We start from the raw sequence: 20,026 nt of genomic DNA on the forward strand, positions 1-20,026 counted from the left end.
CGGATGGCTGGGCGTCTGCCTTCGGCTCCAGTCGTGACCTCCAGGTCCTGGGATGGAGCCATGTAGGGCTCCTGGCTCAGTGGGGAGTCTGCTTCTCCCTCTCCTTCTGCCTCTCCTCCTGCTCATGCTCTGTCTGTCTCAAATGAATAAATAATATCTTTTTTTTTTTTAAAGAACAATGTGAGTATTAAAGATTGAGGCCCTTAGGAAAACTGAGAAAGACCTCAAATATTTTTGCAAAATTTTCCTTTATGATTATGCCACAAAAATTGGAATGGGAAGGATACTGCAGCCAGAGACACGGTGTCCCTTGAGAAACGCTTCATTTGTTCTTTGTTCATTACAAAAGTGTATCTGAAATTAGGAATATGCTCTTATGCTTTTGTTCAGTTTTCATGACAGTCCCAATCAGACTTCTCTCCTCCAATCCGCAGCACACACCATGCAATTCTGGTCCCCATTTTAAGTGGATTCACTTTAGGTGAGCTTTTTCTGGTGTCAATTCTCCTTAAGCTAATAAGCAGGGCCTCCACCCAGAAGCCCAGGAGGAAGGCTGTCACAGCTCTCATGCATGGTATGTGAAGCAAAATATTTCCTACAACGGTCTGATCCTTACAGGGGCTGATACATCACACATGACAACTAGGTCCCTTTTCTTTACCCTCTCATAAAGCTAATGAGGACAGAATGAAGGAAAGAGTCTGTGCTTAGTTTGCCTTGTGCCATTATTCCCAGCTGCCAGCCTGGGTCCAGAAATTACAGGACAAAACACCCAGCTGCGCACTCTTGATACCCTCACAGGCCGGGCCTCACAATCCACCCCGGGTCACTGGTTAGCATTCCTAGGCTGAGAAAGGAAGCACACCACCATGGGCCCTGAAAACAGCCAGGAGACCTTGCGGCCCTTTAATCCTATGGTACATAGTAGTTTTGAAGAATATTGTCAAGGGCCGTAAGATAAAAGTGTCATAAAACACATTTGGTTCGAAGTCTATAAACAATGTATATATATATATATATATATATATATATATATATACACATACAACCTTCTCTCAGGCAATTTTCAAATAAAAATATACTTTGTTTATAGCAGCAATGGCCACGGTCACCAAACTATGGGAAGAACCAAGATGCCCTTCAACGGACGAATGGATAAGGAAGATGTGGTCCATATACACTATGGAGTATTATGCCTCCATCAGAAAGGATGAATACCCAACTTTTGTAGCAACATGGACGGGACTGGAAGAGATTATGCTGAGTGAAATAAGTCAAGCAGAGAGAGTCAATTATCATATGGTTTCACTTCTTTGTGGAGCATAACAAATAGCATGGAGGACATGGGGAGTTAGAGAGGAGAAGGGGGTTGGGGGAAATTGGAAGGGGAGGTGAACCATGAGAGACTATGGACTCTGAAAAACAATCTGAGGGGTTTGAAGTGGCGGGGCAGGTGGGAAGTTGGGGTACCAGGTGGTGGGTATTATAGAGGGCACGGCTTGCATGGAGCACTGGGTGTGGTGAAAAAATAATGAACACTGTTTTTCTGAAAATAAATAAATTGGAAAAAAAAACTTTAAAAAAATATATATATACTTTCTACAGATAGCCTTAGAATGTCAAAGCTGAGAAGAACCCAAACAACTATCTAAATAAACTGCATCTTACACATGAGGAAATTGAAGTCCTGGGCCAGGGGTCGGCAAACTTCTTCTGTAAAGGGCCAGAGTGAATAGTGTTGATTTTGTAAACCCTGTGGTCTCTGCTGCAACTGCTCAACTTTGTGTCGCACAAAAGCAGCCACAGACAATACATAAACAAACGTATGGTTGTGTTCCGATACAACTTTATTTATAGACACTGAAATTTGAATTTTACATTATTTTTCACACACTACAAAAATACTGTCCTCTTGATTTCAGCCATTTAAAAATGTAAAAACCATTTTTAGCGGGCCATACAAAAACAGACGGTAGACTAGATCTGGCTCTTAGGCCACAGTTTGCTGACCCCTGTCCTAGGCCACTCTGACACCCAAGTGCAGTAACACTCTGCCTGCCATGTTATACCTTCTTTGCTATTTGCTCTACCCATCTACATCAAAGACTCCGATCTGCTTCACCAGAAAGTGTACCATCTGTTAAAGTGTTTTCTAAATTTTAGGAGTAAATATTAAGATCTATCAGAAACATATGCCAGGCCACAATTGAAAGAACATCAATACAATGCCATATTGTGCACTAAATTAAAAACAGTTGACATAAAAATACAATAAATTTGAGAAACTCACTAAATTTGAAAAATAGGCTTTATTTTAACCAGTGGTATTGTATGACATCCTATATGGCATAACTGATTACAGCCAAGTTCATGAATACAAATAAAATAGCAGTGTCCCTCATTCTCTCTTTTGCTTTCTGTTCAGAGAAATCAGGAGATGGGAGCACGATGCTCAGAAACCAAGGACTCAGCTCCAGCTGAGTCCAGGCTCCTGGAACATTCAGCTTCCTAATGCATATACAATCACATGTGCAAAGACCTTTATGAAAAAATATTCAGAGCAGTATTTCTGTAGGAAATCACACTAGCATTTACAACCAAACATGGCTGATAAAATTCATCTTGCTGTGGATTGTGAGGATTTGAACTGTATATAAAGGAGATGAGGCCTTTGCGTTCATTTTCCTTTAAAGAGGGGGAGAATCCCAGGCGAGACGCCATCACAGTCAGCCTGCCTCCTTCCGTCTTGCTCCAGTTGACTCGGAGGTCCTACCCTGTCCCTCTGGAGCACACGTACCACTGCGCTGTGATAGAGAAATGGAGACATCTTGTCCCAAATATGAGATTCTGTCACACAGCCGATAGTGGAAGTGGCTCTACACATTCTTATTTCACAAGAGGTTAAGATACATGGGCCCTTATGTAGCACAAGATGCCTGCAATTCAGGAAATTATGAAAAAACAACTCTTCTCCACCCCTGAGGATATTTCACCTTTATCAAGTTGAAAATATAAAATATTAGAATAATTTGCCCTTTCCCCCCATCAAAAGGAATCACATTTTCAAAGGATTCCTGCAATATACAAAATTCTGAAACAAAATTATTTCTCCCCAAACCAAGACCAAGAAGTCAACGTTAAGCTGCCAAGAAGACCCTCTTCCAAAGAAGGGTGGAAATGAAACCTCATTACTTTTTTTTTTTAATAACCATTTTTAGACAAAGATAGCAAAAGGAGTTTCTGGCCTCATGAGATTTTATTGTTCACTTTGATTTTCAGCATTTCTTAGCACTGGCTATTGGGAGTGAAGAGAACAATTGTTTTTCAAAGTCTGAGATATTCCCGGGAAAAGCCCTGATCTTTTCCATGACGGCTCCCCAAAAAGAGTTTGTCGAAAACCAGATGGCAAGAATGAAAACGCAATCGACCCATCTGTTCGATTTTTTCATAGTTTTCACATCAAAAGCACCTGGAGTATCAATTGTGTTCAACACAAAATAGTACTGGGGCTGGAGAGAGGATGATGTCACCTGCCCTTGGCATCAGCCGAGGTGACGTGGGCTCTGAACTAACCAAGAAGTCTTCACTGGCAAACCTGCCTGGCTCCAGGGCCTCCCGAAGGGAACAGACAAGCAGCTGTGCATGCTCAAATAGCAAGACGTGCAAAACACATCGTCACTCTGCTGGGAATAAAGAGGACACAGGAAGTACACTGACAGCAAGAACCGGCTTCTGCCTGCTGGGGCTAATGCGCAAGAAACCTCTGCGCTGGAGGGGAGCGGGGGGCGGCGAGCAGAGAAATGGCAGCCGCTGGAGGGGAGCGGGGGCAGAGAGAGAGAGAGAGAGAAGCACGCACACGCATGCGCACACACGCACACACGACGCCTCCGAGGGCTCCCTGGTCACTTCTGGTTCGCCAGCGGCAGTGGGACAAGCCGACTGCTTGCCAGGCTCCGCACGTGGTCGGTTGGCCGCGCTGCCTGAACTATCTATACTTTCTTCTCTCCTCTTAAGGCACAAACATATTTACAGTTTCACACATACCTGCTGAGTTCTGAGAATCACACTAAGCAAATCAATCACAGACTAGCGCACAGAAGGCAGCTGGTCCTTCTTGGCCGCGCGCCGTCGCTGAGGGCTGGCTTCCACGGAAGCCCGAAGGTGTGCGTCCCCTCTCTGGGCCACTATGGGCTGTCAGCGAGGCTACCCCCCACCTCCAGACAGGGCCATGGGAGAGGCCAAAATGGCAAAAGCATGACTGGGATCTGGGCCGTTTAGTATCTTTATTTTGCACGTAACAAACCCGAACAAGACAGCAGCCCTTGCCTGCCTGAGCTGACTCTCCCAAGGGGCAAGCAGAGGCCGCCTCGGAGCTTCTGGGACTGCCCCTGAAGCCACTGTGATCATAGTTTGCTCCTATTCTCTTACACTCCCACAAAGACAGAACACACATGCACACGCACAGGAGTACACACACATACATATACACACGCGCGTGCGCGCACACACACACCCCTTCCACCATGGAGGAAATCTTTGCAACAAGAGGCACTTGAATGATATTTGGGAGAGTTCCCATGGAAAGGCCTTCCCCTCACAGTGAAGTGGGATCAACAGAACAGAAACCAGGTTCTCAGGATTCCATCTCTTCTTGGTCAAGGGGTGGCGGCACAAAGCTGATGACTTCATCGTAGGTCAGGCCTAAAACCCAGGAAGGAAAGGTGGGATGTGAGAGTTTAGACTATTCTCTTCGCTGGTAGGTACTCTAACTTCTAGGCTCAAGATCCTTCCTTCCTGTCCGGGCTAGTGCTTTGATGCACTACTTCAAATAACCCCCTCATTGCTTATGTGTGATAGCCTAATGGAACATGTGGTCACAGAAGTTCAAGGATACACCAAAAAAAGAGCTACTTTTACTTATTTGTTACACTCAGCAGGGCCTCCTTTCTTACAGCTCTCTGGAGAAGGTGCTCAAGAATAACAGCTCTTCCACAAGCTATAGCAACAAGTAATTCTGGTTTTGGGGATCCATCTGGAGTTTTGAATGTGCATTTTATGCAAAGAATCTGAAGCTGGACATACAGGAGACATGGGTTCCATGTATGGCTGTGTCCCTAACTAGGTCTAGGGTAACAGACACGAAATAAACTATCAATTGTGAAACTATAATTCTAGAGTTCTAGCGACTGTAAAACTTTGAAAATACCTTATTCCCTACTTATCTCAGACAGATATTGAAATGCAGATTCTGACTTAAAAACCTCAAAGCTCGGGACGCCTGGGTGGCTCAGTTGGTTAAGCAGCTACCTTCGGCTCAGGTCATGATCCCAGCGTCCTGGGATCGAGTCCCACATCGGGCTCCTTGCTCGGCAGGGAGCCTGCTACTCCCTCTGCCTCTGCCTGCCTCTCTGTCTACCTGTGCTCTCTCTCTCTCCATCTATCTCTGACAAATAAATAAATAAAATCTTTAAAAAAAAAAAAAAAAAAACCTCAAAGCTCTATATGGCTGTTAAGGGGCTGGGTGCAAAATCAGACCAGACATGAGCACCTTAAAGGTCCAGACAATGTCCTCATCTACATCAGAGGAACATACCCGCTCTGCATCAGAGACACTAGTTACCAGTTTTAACAAGTTGGTTATAACCAGAAATTCTGTTTTCCCACAGCTTTCAGACAGTGGCTCACCTAAGAAAGATTTTTCAATTTAAGTCCTCACACTAGATGTTAATCCTGCTCTTATAACTTACTTTTCCATTCATCTATAAGGAGGTCCCTGCTTTCAAAGGACTGATCATAAGGGTCAGCTACTGGTTCATCATCAGGATCATGGTACTGAGCAAAGTAGGCGTGTGCAAGGGCTTGAGCTGCCGTAATTCTCTTGTCTGAGTCCAATACAAGCATCTTCTCCAGCAAGTCGACAGCTTTCAGTCCCACGGATTGGAAGGAAAAAAAGAGTTTTTAACAATTAGCAAAAAATTAGGCCTTATTAAGCAAACACGGTTTTGAATCTTCATACTGAAAAAAGAGAATACATGCATTCTCCCCCCATGTGTCTGCTCTAAGAAACGTTACTCCTTTTCTTCTTTATATGTGTGTGTGTGTGTGTATATGTTTTGTATTAAGAATACATTACTAAAGAGGAATTTTTAAAAATACCTGAGACTGTTTGAACAAGCTTTTGTGGAACATCAATGTCAAAGCATTACCATGTAGTCAAACTGTGTCAAAAGGAAAGCCTACAGGCGCCTGGGTGGCTCAGTCAGTTGGGCATCTGCCTTGGGCTTGGGTCATGGTCTGGGTCCTGGGATAGAGCGGGTGTTGGCGGCAGGCTCTCTGCTCAGCGGGGAGTCTGCTTCTCCCTCTCCCTACCCCCCCTTCCCCCTTACTCTCTTTCTCTCAAATAAATGGATAAAAATCTTGGGGAAAAAAAAGGGAAGAAAGAAAGAAAGAAAGCCTATAACCAAAGTAATTGAGAAAAGGTAAGCAGAGTGGCTTTTTAATTTTTTTTACTTTTTTGTCTCCCTGGGCTTTTTATTTACTAACATAAGGCAATGAATATTCATCAAACAGATCTCCCAACAATGAACAAATTGAGGGTTTTACATGGGTGTGTGGGCAAGGCATGGTATTTGGATAAAGGAAATATAAAATCTTCACTATGAAAAACTTCAATATACAGAACAGTACAGTGAACACTCATAGGCCCACTACCCATATCCAACAATTAACATTATTTATTTCCCTATCTATTTATCTATCTAACTCTGGTTTTTTTGCTGGGCCATTTTAAAATAAAATGATAGACATGATGCTTTACCCCTAAGTATTTCAGCATAAAGACATCTTTCTATATAATCACAAAACCATCTTATCTGACAACTAAATAATTCTCAAATATCATCTAAAATCTAGTTTATGTTAAAATTTCTCCAATTATCCCAAAGTTGCCTTTTATCCCTGGCTTCTTCAAGCCAGGATCCAATTAAGGGCCACACACTGCATCTGATTGGGCTTCCTAGGGTGAAAAGTACTGTGTGCAATAACCAATACCTTGGTGAGGAATAAGGTCAGGGTAAGGAAAAGATTCTTCTAAGATCTTGACAGCTAGAAAGACACACACTATATCAAAAGGCAATTCAAGTGCTCACTTCAACAGCACATATACAAAGGACAATTCAAGTTTTAATTCATGTTTTGAGAATAATAGTCAAACATGAAGTCAGTGACTGACAAAATACAGCTGTCGTTGTTTACATCGTTGGTGTGTTCCTGCTCTGTTAATATGCTGGGCACAAGTTCGTGGTCAGTAACACCATGTTCCGTCTGCAAGAAACTCTTTGTATGACGTCACTGTTTGGCAGTGAGCTATTAGGCATGTTTAAATTCTGAGAACGGCAGTGCTGAGCACCAGATGGCCCAAAGCCTCCATTCAACTCATTGGCAGTCTGTATTGCTAAGTGGTATCCAGTTCTTTTGAATGTTTAAATGTCATGAGTCCAGAGAAGGATGGATGTGACCTAAATAAGCTACTGAGACACATACATGCCCCCCCTGTACCCCTACCCTGAAAAAATGAGTTAACAAATCTCTTGGAGTTGGCTAACAGGAAGTCCAACAGTGAGCACTGCCAGGTCTGAAACATGAACTGGTACGATGAAAATACAGTCAGAATAGAATGACAGACAAGAAAGCTACCAGCATGCAGCATAATTTCCCAACACGCTAAAGTATTTACAACTCAAATAGAGCTTGTCACAAATCCTTGAACTAGGTAACAGAGTCCAAATAAATCCTATAGAGCCAGTGGGATCATACCAGGGCAGATGCAGACCTAAACCAACTGCCTAAAATTCTGTATATACCCCAGATGAGTCTGTGGACTCATTTTTGGATGTGAGAGTGACCCAGCTGAGATCTGGCCTATTTACAATCTCCAAGGCTGACACAGACTCACCCAGGACTGCCCACCATCTCAAAGAATGTGAGCATCTCTGCCATTTTAAGAATTACCACAGTACACTGAAATCGTTCTCAACGATCACTGTGAATGAGGTATTTAAAAAGGGAAAAACCACTGAGCTCTCACTACAACTTCTAAAGAGGGCATCGTGACTATCCACTCTCAAAGGAGAAAACTAAACCTTTTTTATTAGTTTTTGGGACCCAGCAGAGGGATGGCCCACTGAGAGAGTGGAGCACATACCAGTATAACACAATCTTCAGGGAAGTGAAAAGGTTGATTAGACCACTGTCATACCATGGCTCCCCTCCCTGTCTCATAGGAAGGCCTGGTCTGATTTTTCCATGTCTGCTGTTAAATGGCATGGTCTACTGCACAATCCTTGAATCTGGGAAGTAGGGTCTTGGCAATGCCACTTCTAGGGGCCAACCAAAGCACATGTTAGACCCCAACTTTAAGGAATAAATCAACTCCCTTTTTAGCCAAGGCTAAAGCAGCCACTACTGTCCCATCCCTCTGCCGAGGATCCCAGAAATGATGGTGGCAGGAAGGAATATGGAGCCATTCCTTAAAGTCTGTGGTGGCAAATTCACTCCACGAAGAACACAGAATGGTTAACTCCCTGGGGGAAGGGCAGAAGAAGAGGAGAAAGGAAAAATGCACGAAGATGGCAGGATCTGTGGGACTGGGAAGCTACAGGCAGCACAGGGCTCACTGCAGGGAACTCCTGGGGGTGGGTCCTCTAAACACCCATCTGTTCTTCGGTTGTTTCTGCCCTTGGCTTGGGACACCACAAAACACCAGCAGTTGTGAAGTCACAGGCTTTCCTCCGTACCTCCTTCTTCCTGTGCCCCTCAATCTTTTCTCCCAACATCCCCACCATTTGCTCTCCTGTCTTCACCATAAAATCTCATTTCCCCTATCAAATTCTAGGACCATATAAATATATAAGCATATCACATGATTAAAAAACCCAACAACACAAACACAGATAACAAATGGCATTACTTACCACCTTCCAGCACTTAATTAATGGTACCCTATTTAATCAAAAGGAAAAACTCTTCTTTAAATCCCCAATTTATGTCATTAACAATTCAATATTCATGCAGTAAGGATATGATCAACTTACCCAAGGGATTGGCACCAATAAATACATTTGCAAAGTTCATTTTCGGCATCTGGGTCAAAGACTGAATGTAGTTTCTTGCCTGCAAAAATAAAACATTTTCAAATGGCTTTGTTCAATCATGTTACTGCTCCCAGAGTCTCGGTCCTGTCAGGGAACAAGCGTTCACTGACAAGGTCTGCTAGCTTCAATGTTTATGACTGTCTTTGATATTCAATTAAAAGATTTCTCTCTTATTGCCATTCTAACTACCTTACGTATGATCAGCACTTTTGTTTATTCTGGCTATCTCTCACGGTTACATTTTAAGTGAATGAGAATGATAAGCAATTAAGTTCCCTTTAAAAAAAAAAAAAATGAGGTCAAGATATCTAAGCAGTTCCCCTTTCTGAGATAGCCTTCCTAGAAAGCTAGGGACTGGGACTCCTAAAGAGAGTCCAGGACCAGCAGGTCTGACGGCACTGACCTCAGTAGGTACTCTCAGTTTGTAAAAAGGGTATCAGTGCTAAACCTTAACAAAGTAATCTTGGTAATAAGAAAGTACACATAAGCCTAGTATATTATCCTAAAAGTCTTGAACACATTTTAAAAATACTAAAGCAACTTAGTTAAGAGCGACAAAAAATAATGGATTTTTAAGTTACATGACCTATGCAGAAATCTTTCCCTTCCCACTTAGGAGGTATGCCTTACACAAGTCTCAACCGACTTATAAGTGACCTCAACTGCAAAATATTAGTATTAGATATTAGTATTTGGCTTGCCTGTATCATACAGTTATCATGATATTCAAATAAGACAAGGCTCATGAAAAAGCTTCAAACTAAAATTTTGATACAAACAACATTTATATTACCAGAATAGTTGTTACAAGTTTGGTCCCTATGGTGGAACAGGCTTGAGTTTGAATCTTGACTTGATCACTTTGGGCAAGTTACTTATTCTCGTTAAGGCTTGAGTTCCTCTTCAATAAAATGAGATTCACAATGCCTACTCACAGGGCTGCAGTGAGGACTGGAGATGACAAACCAGTACTTCCTCAGCACAGTACTTGGTGCAGAGGGAGAACTCAACAAACGTTAGTTGCTTTCCCTGTTGCCTTTTGAAGTTTGCTCTCACTCTCTAAGGGTGTTTCAACTTCACAATTTCTGAACTCTACTCAAAGGAACTTAAGGTGTCAAATACTTTTAAGGACTGATAGCTCTACCAAGGCAAACCCAAAAACTTGACCAAAAACTAGTCTTGAGAATAATCATATAAATACAAATATAACTCATAAATGTGTACTTCAGATATTAGGTATTAAACTGTTGCTAGGACCTTCCCTATTTCAAAACATAAATTGCACTATCAGTCCATTTGAGTAGTTGAGATAGAACTTCTCTGAATCTGTCTTAACCACTTTAAAATCCTGTTTTAATACAGCTCAACAGTAAAAGAGTGTGTGTGTGTGTGCACGTGTGCGCACGCATGTGCGCTCACAAAAGCCTAGAAAAATCTCTGGCTACTAGGACAACTTCACCTTCTTAGTCCTTGTATGTGTAGCAAGAAGGGGAGGCTGCTTTGGTTGAGAATCTCTCCAATTTGAAAAGAAAGTTCTAGGAATTGAATATCCACATGTCTGTAATCCTTTCCTCCTCCAGCACATAGATAAAAGGATCAAGGGAAGATAGAAGTAAGAGAGACCTGTCTCATGCAGAGAACAGTCATCCCTCCAATAAGATAAATAAAGGTATATTTTAAATCTACCTGAATATAGCTGAAGCAGAAACAACACTGCTGGGAAGGGCCTCTGTGACGACAGCCTGACTCCCAAAAAGATTAAGGGCACCATGTTAAGAAGTGCCCCAACCATCTCTGATAATAAGACCAGTATCAGATTAATTAGGAAGAACTGATAAAGATGATGAATAGCCCTATGTAAGTTGTTTGCATTTATTCCATATTATTTGCATATTTTCTTTTGAATATAGTACTTATCAGTGTTGGATCTTTTATAGACTTGTTTTTTATCTTAAAGGAAGAATCCTCTTTGGGACTTCATTATAAAAACTTGATGACTAGGAAAGCAACCTAGCGGTCCTCAGTTCAATACCCTTCCAGCCTACAGTCATCAGATGCTAACATACCCTCACTAGGAAAACACAATAGCCTCTTGAGCACTAAATTCATAAAACCCAAATAGTTTTGTATGCGTAGCTCTTTCGTATCACTTTCTATTTACAAGCCTATAAATTATATTCTCAATCCAGAGGACGGGATGACATTTTCTCCCAAATGTCAGCATCCTGCCACAGCACAGAGGTGCTCATCCCCTTAAGCCCTCAAGGCACGTGCAAGCACTCAGTGATATTAAAAACCGTGTTGCTTATACAGTGGCAACAGAATGAGGATGTGGCCTTCTGAATTGGATATCCCTATCCAGTCTGTTTGTTCTCACCTCATGGCTTGGCATCCTGTTAATGAGATAAGCAGGGGGGGTCCCCGTCAGACGCATAATCTGCTGAAGCTGGTTAATATCTTAGATGCCTAGTCAAGGGCATTGTTAAACATACAGTGCAAAAAAATAACTTTCAACTCAAGTTCTTAAGAAGGCCACAAAAGCCACCCCAAAACGAACAAAAGAAACCCACTCCCCAGCCCCCACCCCCACCCCAGGCCTGAGCCCAAGGCTGCGTGTGAAAGCCTGCTTCTGAATGGCATGAGGGTTATTAGGCATGCAGCCCGTAACTGGCCATGCAGATAAGGAAAATTACTTTCCTTTAGTTTTAGCATCATCTTTAATGTTAAATATTTTAGGCTCCCTGGAAAGAGACTGCCCCTTGATCCAGGATGCCAGCCAGAGAACTGTTTTCAAGTACTGATGGCCAAAACCTGCTTGCTTAGGGCAGGGGGTGGTGGTAAATGGAGCTGATTCAGAAAATTTTGATTCGTCTTCAGACAAAACAAAATTTTCACTATATCCATTCAAGGAAGAGGTTACATTTTCATGGCCCGGGTTCTGGTAACTCTCCCAGGCACCACCCCTCAAATGTAAGACATGGGTGCCTGTGGGAGCTGATAAGCAAAGCCAAGTTTCAAGGACATTAGTAGTGGTACATTTATAAAACATGCCACAAACACACAGTGGTGATGAAGAAAGAGGAGACACGGGGCAAAGTCAGAAGCTAATGGCAAAGACAAAACAGGCTGCTGATGGTAGCATAACACGCCAAAGTGATTTCCTCCACAAGTCTCTAACAGGTGACCAGGCTGATTTCACTTACACAGCTGAGAGGAAGTCTGCAAAACGCTCTGCAGTGATCTGACCAGGAGGAAACTGCTATGTACAGGCACGTAAGGTAACGGTATTCCACACTTCTCTCTTCTTGCTGCCCCACCAACTTGAACGCAATTCCCCCTCCCCCAAAATGTTATATGAACTGTTGGTTTATCATAAGTTCCTATTAAAGGAACACTGATGGGATTTTTAAAAATCAATGCAATTCAATTAAAATCTTTCTATATTCCCTTTCTTCTTAAACTATTAATTCCTTCCTCCGGTTGTAGCAGCAACTTCAAGGAGCACCCTGGTCAGGCAATCACACTTCTTTGAGGCTTCCTTCAGTAATTTTTCATGTTAACTCATTCTCTTGACCTCAAATTCTCTCATGGTCAGAGGACTACAAATATACCTGGCTGGCTGGCCAGCAGGACAGAGCTAGGACCCTGAGCTCCATCCTGCCTTTCCCAGTCCTGATGCCCAAAGACAGAGGGAGCAAATTCAAAAGGTGGCATGAAGCCCTTTTAACATTCCCTCAACAAAGTTTAGATTTACCTCGAAACAAATTACATAAAAAATAGTACTTTAAATGCCAATACAACAAAAGGGGCTCACTAAGTAAACCAGCAATAGCAGAATACCAGTTGGGTTTTAAAATTTTAGAATCCAGCCACCTCTCTCCTCTCTCCTAGGAATAACATTTGGCTGGTGCATTTTTCTATTTTTGTCTCCATTAGTCAAATAGGTTATTATATCCCCTTCCTATTAGGAAGCTAGGAAAAATATATTTCTAGAGAAAAATGGGAGTCAGTGAAAGGGCTTTTGCTTGCTTAATATGATTTTGTTGTTGTTGTTGTTGTTCTCTCATTGATTACTATAGGTTCTGGGTCACTAACGGAAACAGGCCTCTCTTTAGTGGCCACAACCTATTTATCCCCTTTCTCATAGCATATCCCAATTTGTTCTCAATCAGTGCATCCATTATTGCATTTTCTTACAATGTCCTACTGTTTATTGATTGGATTTCTAGATAAATGATGGCATCTGTATGTTAACTAGCTAGAATTTAAATAGAAATTTGAAAAGAAAAAGAATGATGGCATCACTACTTTTCAGGAGTAATGAAAATAGCAATTGGCTTGCTTTTATTCCATTCCTTCACTAATGAATTTTTTTTTTTTAAATCCTTAAACAATTTTACTCACCTGGCTTTGTTATTTACACACCGTGTGTCCCACACACACCATGTGTTTTTAAGATAAACTGCTACTTGGGCAGTATTACTACCACCAAACTAATCTTGTCTACCATTTAAACCCCTTTTATCCACTTGCCATAACCATGTAGGGAAAAAAAAAAACACCAAAAAACAAAAACAAAAAACCTTTCTTATTCCTATATTCATTGTTGGAGTACATTCTATATTCTGACAGCCCATTTTATTATGCCCAACTCTAGAGCTATTTAAATGTATGATGTGCCCTTATCACATAAGAGAACGGTATCTCATTAGGTTGGGCACCTGATGTTGTTTCTTTCTTAAAAATAAATGATGGATTAATAATAGGTAAATACCATATTATCCATGCTTTTCCTCTTAGAACTTCTTGTGACTAATAGCACATATCTACAGGGCCAGTGGTTGGGTGTGGGAGAGGGGACTGAGAAGGAGCTGCTAGTGGCCATTCCCAGACAGGGAGTGAATTTACTGTCTTAGTCGCATTCGTATGATTGGTAAATAAACTGAATCTCCTCTCACCCCCACCGCCTTGCCTCCATGTCTTCTGTATTACCAGTCTTTCTCATCAGCACATGCATTTAAAACAAGAAAGTACCATCTTCTCTAAGGAGCATTCCTTATCTTCTTTGATTCACTCTACCCAGCTTCTGCATTTCATAAAGCAAAAGAAAACACTGCTTTGGGTTGACACAGTGGTAACTCCAACAATGACTTTCAAAATAGTGTGCAATCGCATGAGATTAAAGTTTAGAGATCATGTTATCAGAACATCTGAGATGCTCAGCTGTCTCTGCCAAATGACTCAGTGCATGACTCAGGCAAGTCACAGCTTTTCTGTACTTTTCCTTCTTCATCTTAAATAAATAAATGAAACAAAATAATAGAGCCAGCACAGTCTCTTATATCCCTCCAAGTGCAAATTCATAAATACACTGGACTTTGTGGTCTTTTAATGCATGGTCTTTTAATGTACCAGAAACATACCAGATGACAATATTCTTTATGTTAATAAGGGAGATGTTCTTTATGTTATAAGGGAGATCATGAACCATTCAAACTCACCTGCTCAAGCCTGCCTCAAGCTACCCAGGAGTCCTTCCAACTGGGCAAAGGGACCCCTTCAGTCAGAATGGTGAGAGGAGAATTCAGGAAGGCACAACTGGAGCTCGGCTCCACAGCTCTTTTCCCCTTTTCGTCAACTGCCTGGCAGCAGACAGAGGGGAAAAGGGAGAAAGGCTGAGCTTTCATGATTTCTCTCTTGTCTCTGGCTCCAGAAAATGACCAACAGCAGGAAATTGGAGCCAAAGTAAGCCAGAGTCACATTCCCATGGCTTCTCTCTAGATCCCTGCTTAGAGCAAGGAAGGCATTAGCTCCAAACCTTTTTCTCAGGTTATTCAACGTGTAATGACAAAGGCAGGCTGTGGGAGGAAGGATTTACTACAAGTCTACTCCAATGGATGTGAGGTATCAGGACTGGTCTGGAGATAGGGTGGAAAAATGCCCCTGCTGGGAATAGACAACTTTTACAAGATGTTGTGCACTGTCTATTCTAAAACAGTAAAAAGCAGTAACTTCTGGAAAAGGGCAGTAGCGTGGACACAATGCACACTTCATTCCTGTAGTGAAGCTAGACTAATACGTGGTAAAGTTCATGCTCTGAGAACACACGCTAACCGAAAACTAAAAAGAACTCAAGTATATGTGAAACTTCTGAGAAAGATGATGTCAGGGCTTGATAACAGAGGCATATTTTCCTTTAATCTCTTGGAATGAGTTAGAATCACAAATCATTTACTGGGATACTACTGCCCAATACAAGCTCTCATGATCTAAGTACATACTCCAATAGAGAACAAAACACACTCATGCATGGGGGCAGACGAGTGCACGTGTACATACACACACACACACACACCCCTCATCCAGGAAGTCAGCACAAAAGGGCACACATGCTTACAAACATACCCGGGGCAAAGTACAGATTGATGGAAGGCAAGTGGCAGAGGCTCCCAACAGGGCAGATAATTACAATCAAAGCATCAACTCACAGACTCTGAGGAGATTTTCTTCAAAAGATCAGCCCCTGGGGTTCCAACGAGTCTTAAAATGAGCTTCAACTGATCAATATCTAATGGTGGACTATAAAGGAAAATGTTGGGACAAAATAAAAATAAAAAACAAATGACAACAAACAAAACAAAACAAACAAAATACCCCAATAACAAAAAGTAAAAACCCCAAACCAGGCCAAAATGGTGAATTCGTCTAGATCAAGGCTTCTGCGGGACGGTCATTCCAAGTGGAACACGCTCCTCCTGTACAAAGACTCAGAACGGCGCCACACACATATCCAATATATATTCATTTTGTGGATCTGTCAACGTCACTGGTCAGTAAAGCGAAGTGACTTTAGCTGGGTACTTAGCTGCCGAAGACAGCGGGTGCAAACACAAAAGCTTCACTCAGCCCACACCGACCTCCTCACCTTCCACCAAAGCATTAGTAAGTGGCCAGTTAAGCGAAGAGCACGGGTAAGCAGAGTGCTACAGACAAGAAAAAAGCAGCAGAGCACTGGAGCGAGGGCCATCCAGGGCCACCTGTGTATACTCCCTGACGGCTTAAGCTAAGGAGCTCCTAATATGACAGGAGCCTTGACTATCCCAGAGCCTAACCGCTTGAGCGAGCCCTCTAGAAAAACTCTCTCTCTACACGGCTTCCCGGGGCAGAGAAGTGCGGTGAGCGACGGTCGCCCACCAGAGGGCGCCACTCGCCCGCCGCACGGGCACGTGTTCTGAAAGCGCCATGATGAAGCAGGACTCCAGAGGTTTCCACCTCACTAAGTGCAGTGACAAAACTCACACAACCCCCAGGCTCTGAGCAACAGGCTACAGTGTCCAAACCTTTATTCTGGTGGCCAACTCTTCCATGCACACTCACAGTGTATGTGCATGTATTAACCAGAGGCCAAAAACTTTGCATTTGTTCTTACTGCCTTTAGCCTTGCCTAAAAAGGAAGTTAAAGGGGAGGGGAAAAGTCATATAAAATAGCTTTTCATATTCCCTGTGAAAATGAGAGTAGTTTATCTCCATGTCAATACCGACATTCAGAGGAAAAGGAAGGGAGAAGGGCTGTCTTCTGATGCCCGTCACAAATCCTGTCAGCAATCCTGTCAAGCTTCTTCACCTCTCAGGTCCTTCTCAACTTCAGGTCTCAGCTTAAACTTCACTTCTTCAGACAGGCCTCCCCCAACACTCTAAATACGGAAGCCCCCTCTTCCCGGTATTCTCTACCACAACACAATGCTTTCCAACATCAAAGTGCTTCTCACAATCTAGAGTTACTTTGTTTGCTTTCTGTTACCTCTGTAGCTCCCGAGGGCAGGGGCCACCTATCTATCCCCAGCGCTTTGCTGGCCATCTGCTACATGGTGGGCACTCAAAAGACTTGAGGAGAAGGTGGAGCAGGATGGACGGGAGGATGGAAGAGAAGATTTCTGCTTATGATTACACATATAAAGGTAATATGGTGTAACTTAAAAATAATGGCCTCCGCAAACCATAGTTGCTTAAGTTACAGGAATTACTTATGCAATACCACTGGCACCTTGCCCTGTTCTCTTTTTCCCCCCAGATAAAACTGACTGAAATGGAAGAAAATTCTAGACAGGAGTCAGCAAACCCCAGCCTGCTGCCTGTTTTGAAAATAATCTTTCATTGGAACACAGCCATGCCCATTCATTCACGCGCGGCTTTCACCCTACACAGCAGAACTGTAACTGCAGTTACAACAGGAATCCGGGGTCCCCAAACCCTAAAAGATTTACTATCTGGCTCTTTTAAGAAAAGGTTTGTCCAACCACATCCTAGACACAAGTAACTTGAGCTCTATAGAAAACAAGGATAAATTAGAAACAAGTCCACTCACACAAATTATTTCTAAATTAAGAATAGTGGAGAATTTCGTCATCTGCAAATGGCAAAAATCAGTGTGTTCTGGAGGTTAAAATTTCAATATTTGAAAAAAATTTTTCAATATTTGAAATTTCAATATTTAAAATTTGACTCTTAGTTCAAAGTGCTGACAAGAAAAAAAATCTAAAGCATGCATTAAAGCAAACAGAGTGGGGAGGGCAGATGATTACTGTATGCTCTAAAATAGTCAAATTAACTATACAACAGTTGAATTTAGTACAGGATCCCCTTTGCCCATTTAAAATGATTCAATAAGTGTTAAGTCCCCTCATGCTCTTCAGGAACAAAATGAAGTGGGTAGCTATCCCACATCACAAAGCATATCATATATGAAAACCGACTTCTGACTACTGAAACCAAAAACTACTTCAACTCTCAAACAGGTAGTCTGACAATCAAAAGCAGTCTCTAGAAATAAAGCTGTTGAGATGGGTACCCTCATTCAGGAGACTCCTAGCTACTGAGATGAGAGTCAAGTTTTACTTGGCAGGGATGACCGAAGACTCTGGGCTGAGTTTCTTTATAGCCCCAACTTCACTTCAACATACATGAAGAGTGGGCCACGCCCACTACCCGCAGTGCTCATTACAGCAATGAGCTGGGGGCCCCACATCTCTCTCATGCTTCTGCCAGCAGGAGACAACCACAAGTGTGAAGAACAAAGCTGCAATTCCTCGGCCCCTCAAGGCCCTCCTGGCTTTGGCTTCAAGCTTCTTTTCTGACTCTGCCTCAGACTATTACTCCTTAATGCACTCAATGCTTCAATCCACACCAAATATTCTAGGCACTGCTCAGCTTCCAGCTTCTTAAACACCCAAGTCATAAACAGAAATACTGTCCACTCTTCCCTCCTCCCAAGCCTTTTCTTATTTATTTTTCAAAGTCCTACTCAACAAGGACTCTGCCATGAAGTCTTTCTAGATATCTTAGGTTCGAATTAATCTCTGCTTCTCTCAATAACTTATCTATACCTCTATTCTAGCATTTTTTTCACTCTGTCTTATTCTGTAACCAGAGAGTAGGCATTTGTTCCTACCTAGGAGTTCCTAGAACTCACTTTCCACTGAGTATGATCATTCTGTTTTGGGGGACAGCTGCTATTTTGTCTCTAGAACTTTCCACAGGGTAGTTTGATAAACAGTGGTTGGCCTGAAAAGACCTGCTGTAATGTGCTTTTTAACTCCGCTCCACCCCTCTGCCTTGCCCTCAAAACCTATAAGGACCATACTCTATGGAAAGTCTAACTAGAAAAAAAGATAAGAAAAGTTGTTTCATTTAATATCAGGCCTAACAAAGTTTTGAACACGCCATCTGAAGTGTTTACATCATAAAGAGTATACAAACAGAGGGCCATGAGTGTGTAAGGGCCACGGACAAAGACAGCTGCTTCAGCATGATAGCCAATACTCAGGAGATTAGTAAAGACACAATGCAAAATAGAAATCTACTCAGGAGCTAAAAGCACTTGCATGAAGGAAGTCAAAGCATGCAGACCTCGGAAGAAATCACCATAGGTTCTCCAAGAGCTGGCAAATCCACTGAAATACAGGTCAGTCTTCCAATAGTACCGGCTACTGTAAGGCCACTACCATTGGTCCAGGCAGTTAAGGCCAGAAGGCGCTTCAAGAAGCTGCATCAGCAGAGCAAAGCAAAATTCACATTATGACAATTAGTTATTTCCACAAGTCATCCTTCATAATTGGTTTAACCCCCTTTTTTCCCTAGACAGAAGAAAATTTCACTATTAGGTAAAAACGTGTTTTATTGGTCATCATCGAACTATTAGAATTTAAATCCCAGATCTCCTGGTCCTTTCTGAAACAACCACCAAGGCCTAAGCCTTTTCTTAGGCTCTCTGTCAAAAAAGTAAAAGGGAGAACGAACAGTTAGGGAAATCAACCTAAGGGGACTAGGGTGATCACAGGGAAAATGAGAGAGGACTATTCTCTTCACTTCTAGGTGTTCTAGGCAACTCTGAGAAAGCGTCAACTGGCCGGAGAGTCGAAGATGAGGACGAGGATTAGTGGCAGGACCTCCCTGCAGCGACCACTGTGTGTGAGCTGTGATTTTCAATGAGACAAGACCCATACAAAGCCAGAACATCCGTGTTTGGAGGGTGGGAGATCCTCCTGGTGACGGGATGGACTAGAAGACTCAGCCTACTTTCTTCTCTTCTTGGTTGTCAGAATAGTCACTTTCACTGTCACACACAAATTCCTAAGACACTCTACTCTAGGTACCTTAAGAAAATTCCAACCTTTCCTGGGAAAAAAAAATTTCTGTATTTTCAAATCAGGACAAGAAAAGGCAAATAATCTAGTGAAATATTTCTCTTCTTCAACATTTATTACTACACTTGCTTTTAGTGTCTAAAGTAAAACTACTTTTTTTAAATGAGAGAGAACAGGGGCGCCTGGGTGGCTCAGCTGGATGAGCACTGACTCTTGGCTTCAGCTCAGGTC

The 20,026-nt window shown here is 42.4% G+C and overlaps 1 protein-coding gene across 3 annotated transcripts in view; it reads right to left on the minus strand.

The window, feature by feature from the left end:
• Positions 1–1,829: 1,829 nt before the first annotated feature.
• Positions 1,830–20,026, minus strand: part of MAPK14 (mitogen-activated protein kinase 14) — a 78,737-nt gene continuing 60,540 nt past the window's right edge. For 2 of the 3 annotated variants that reach the window (XM_044254812.1, XM_044254817.1), the window contains exons 9-12: positions 15,641–15,720; positions 9,093–9,171; positions 5,748–5,921; positions 1,830–4,701 (exon numbers count right to left, since the gene is read on the minus strand). In XM_044254812.1, the coding sequence (XP_044110747.1) occupies positions 4,634–4,701; positions 5,748–5,921; positions 9,093–9,171; positions 15,641–15,720 (401 nt within the window). In that variant the 3' untranslated portion in view covers positions 1,830–4,633. Of the gene's footprint in view, positions 4,702–5,747; positions 5,922–9,092; positions 9,172–11,529; positions 11,610–15,640; positions 15,721–20,026 lie in introns of all 3 variants that reach the window. The other variant, XM_044254815.1, reaches the window with a different exon arrangement.

Source organism: Neovison vison, chromosome 1, assembly GCF_020171115.1.
Source record: "Neovison vison isolate M4711 chromosome 1, ASM_NN_V1, whole genome shotgun sequence".
Classification (NCBI taxonomy): domain Eukaryota; kingdom Metazoa; phylum Chordata; class Mammalia; order Carnivora; family Mustelidae; genus Neogale; species Neogale vison.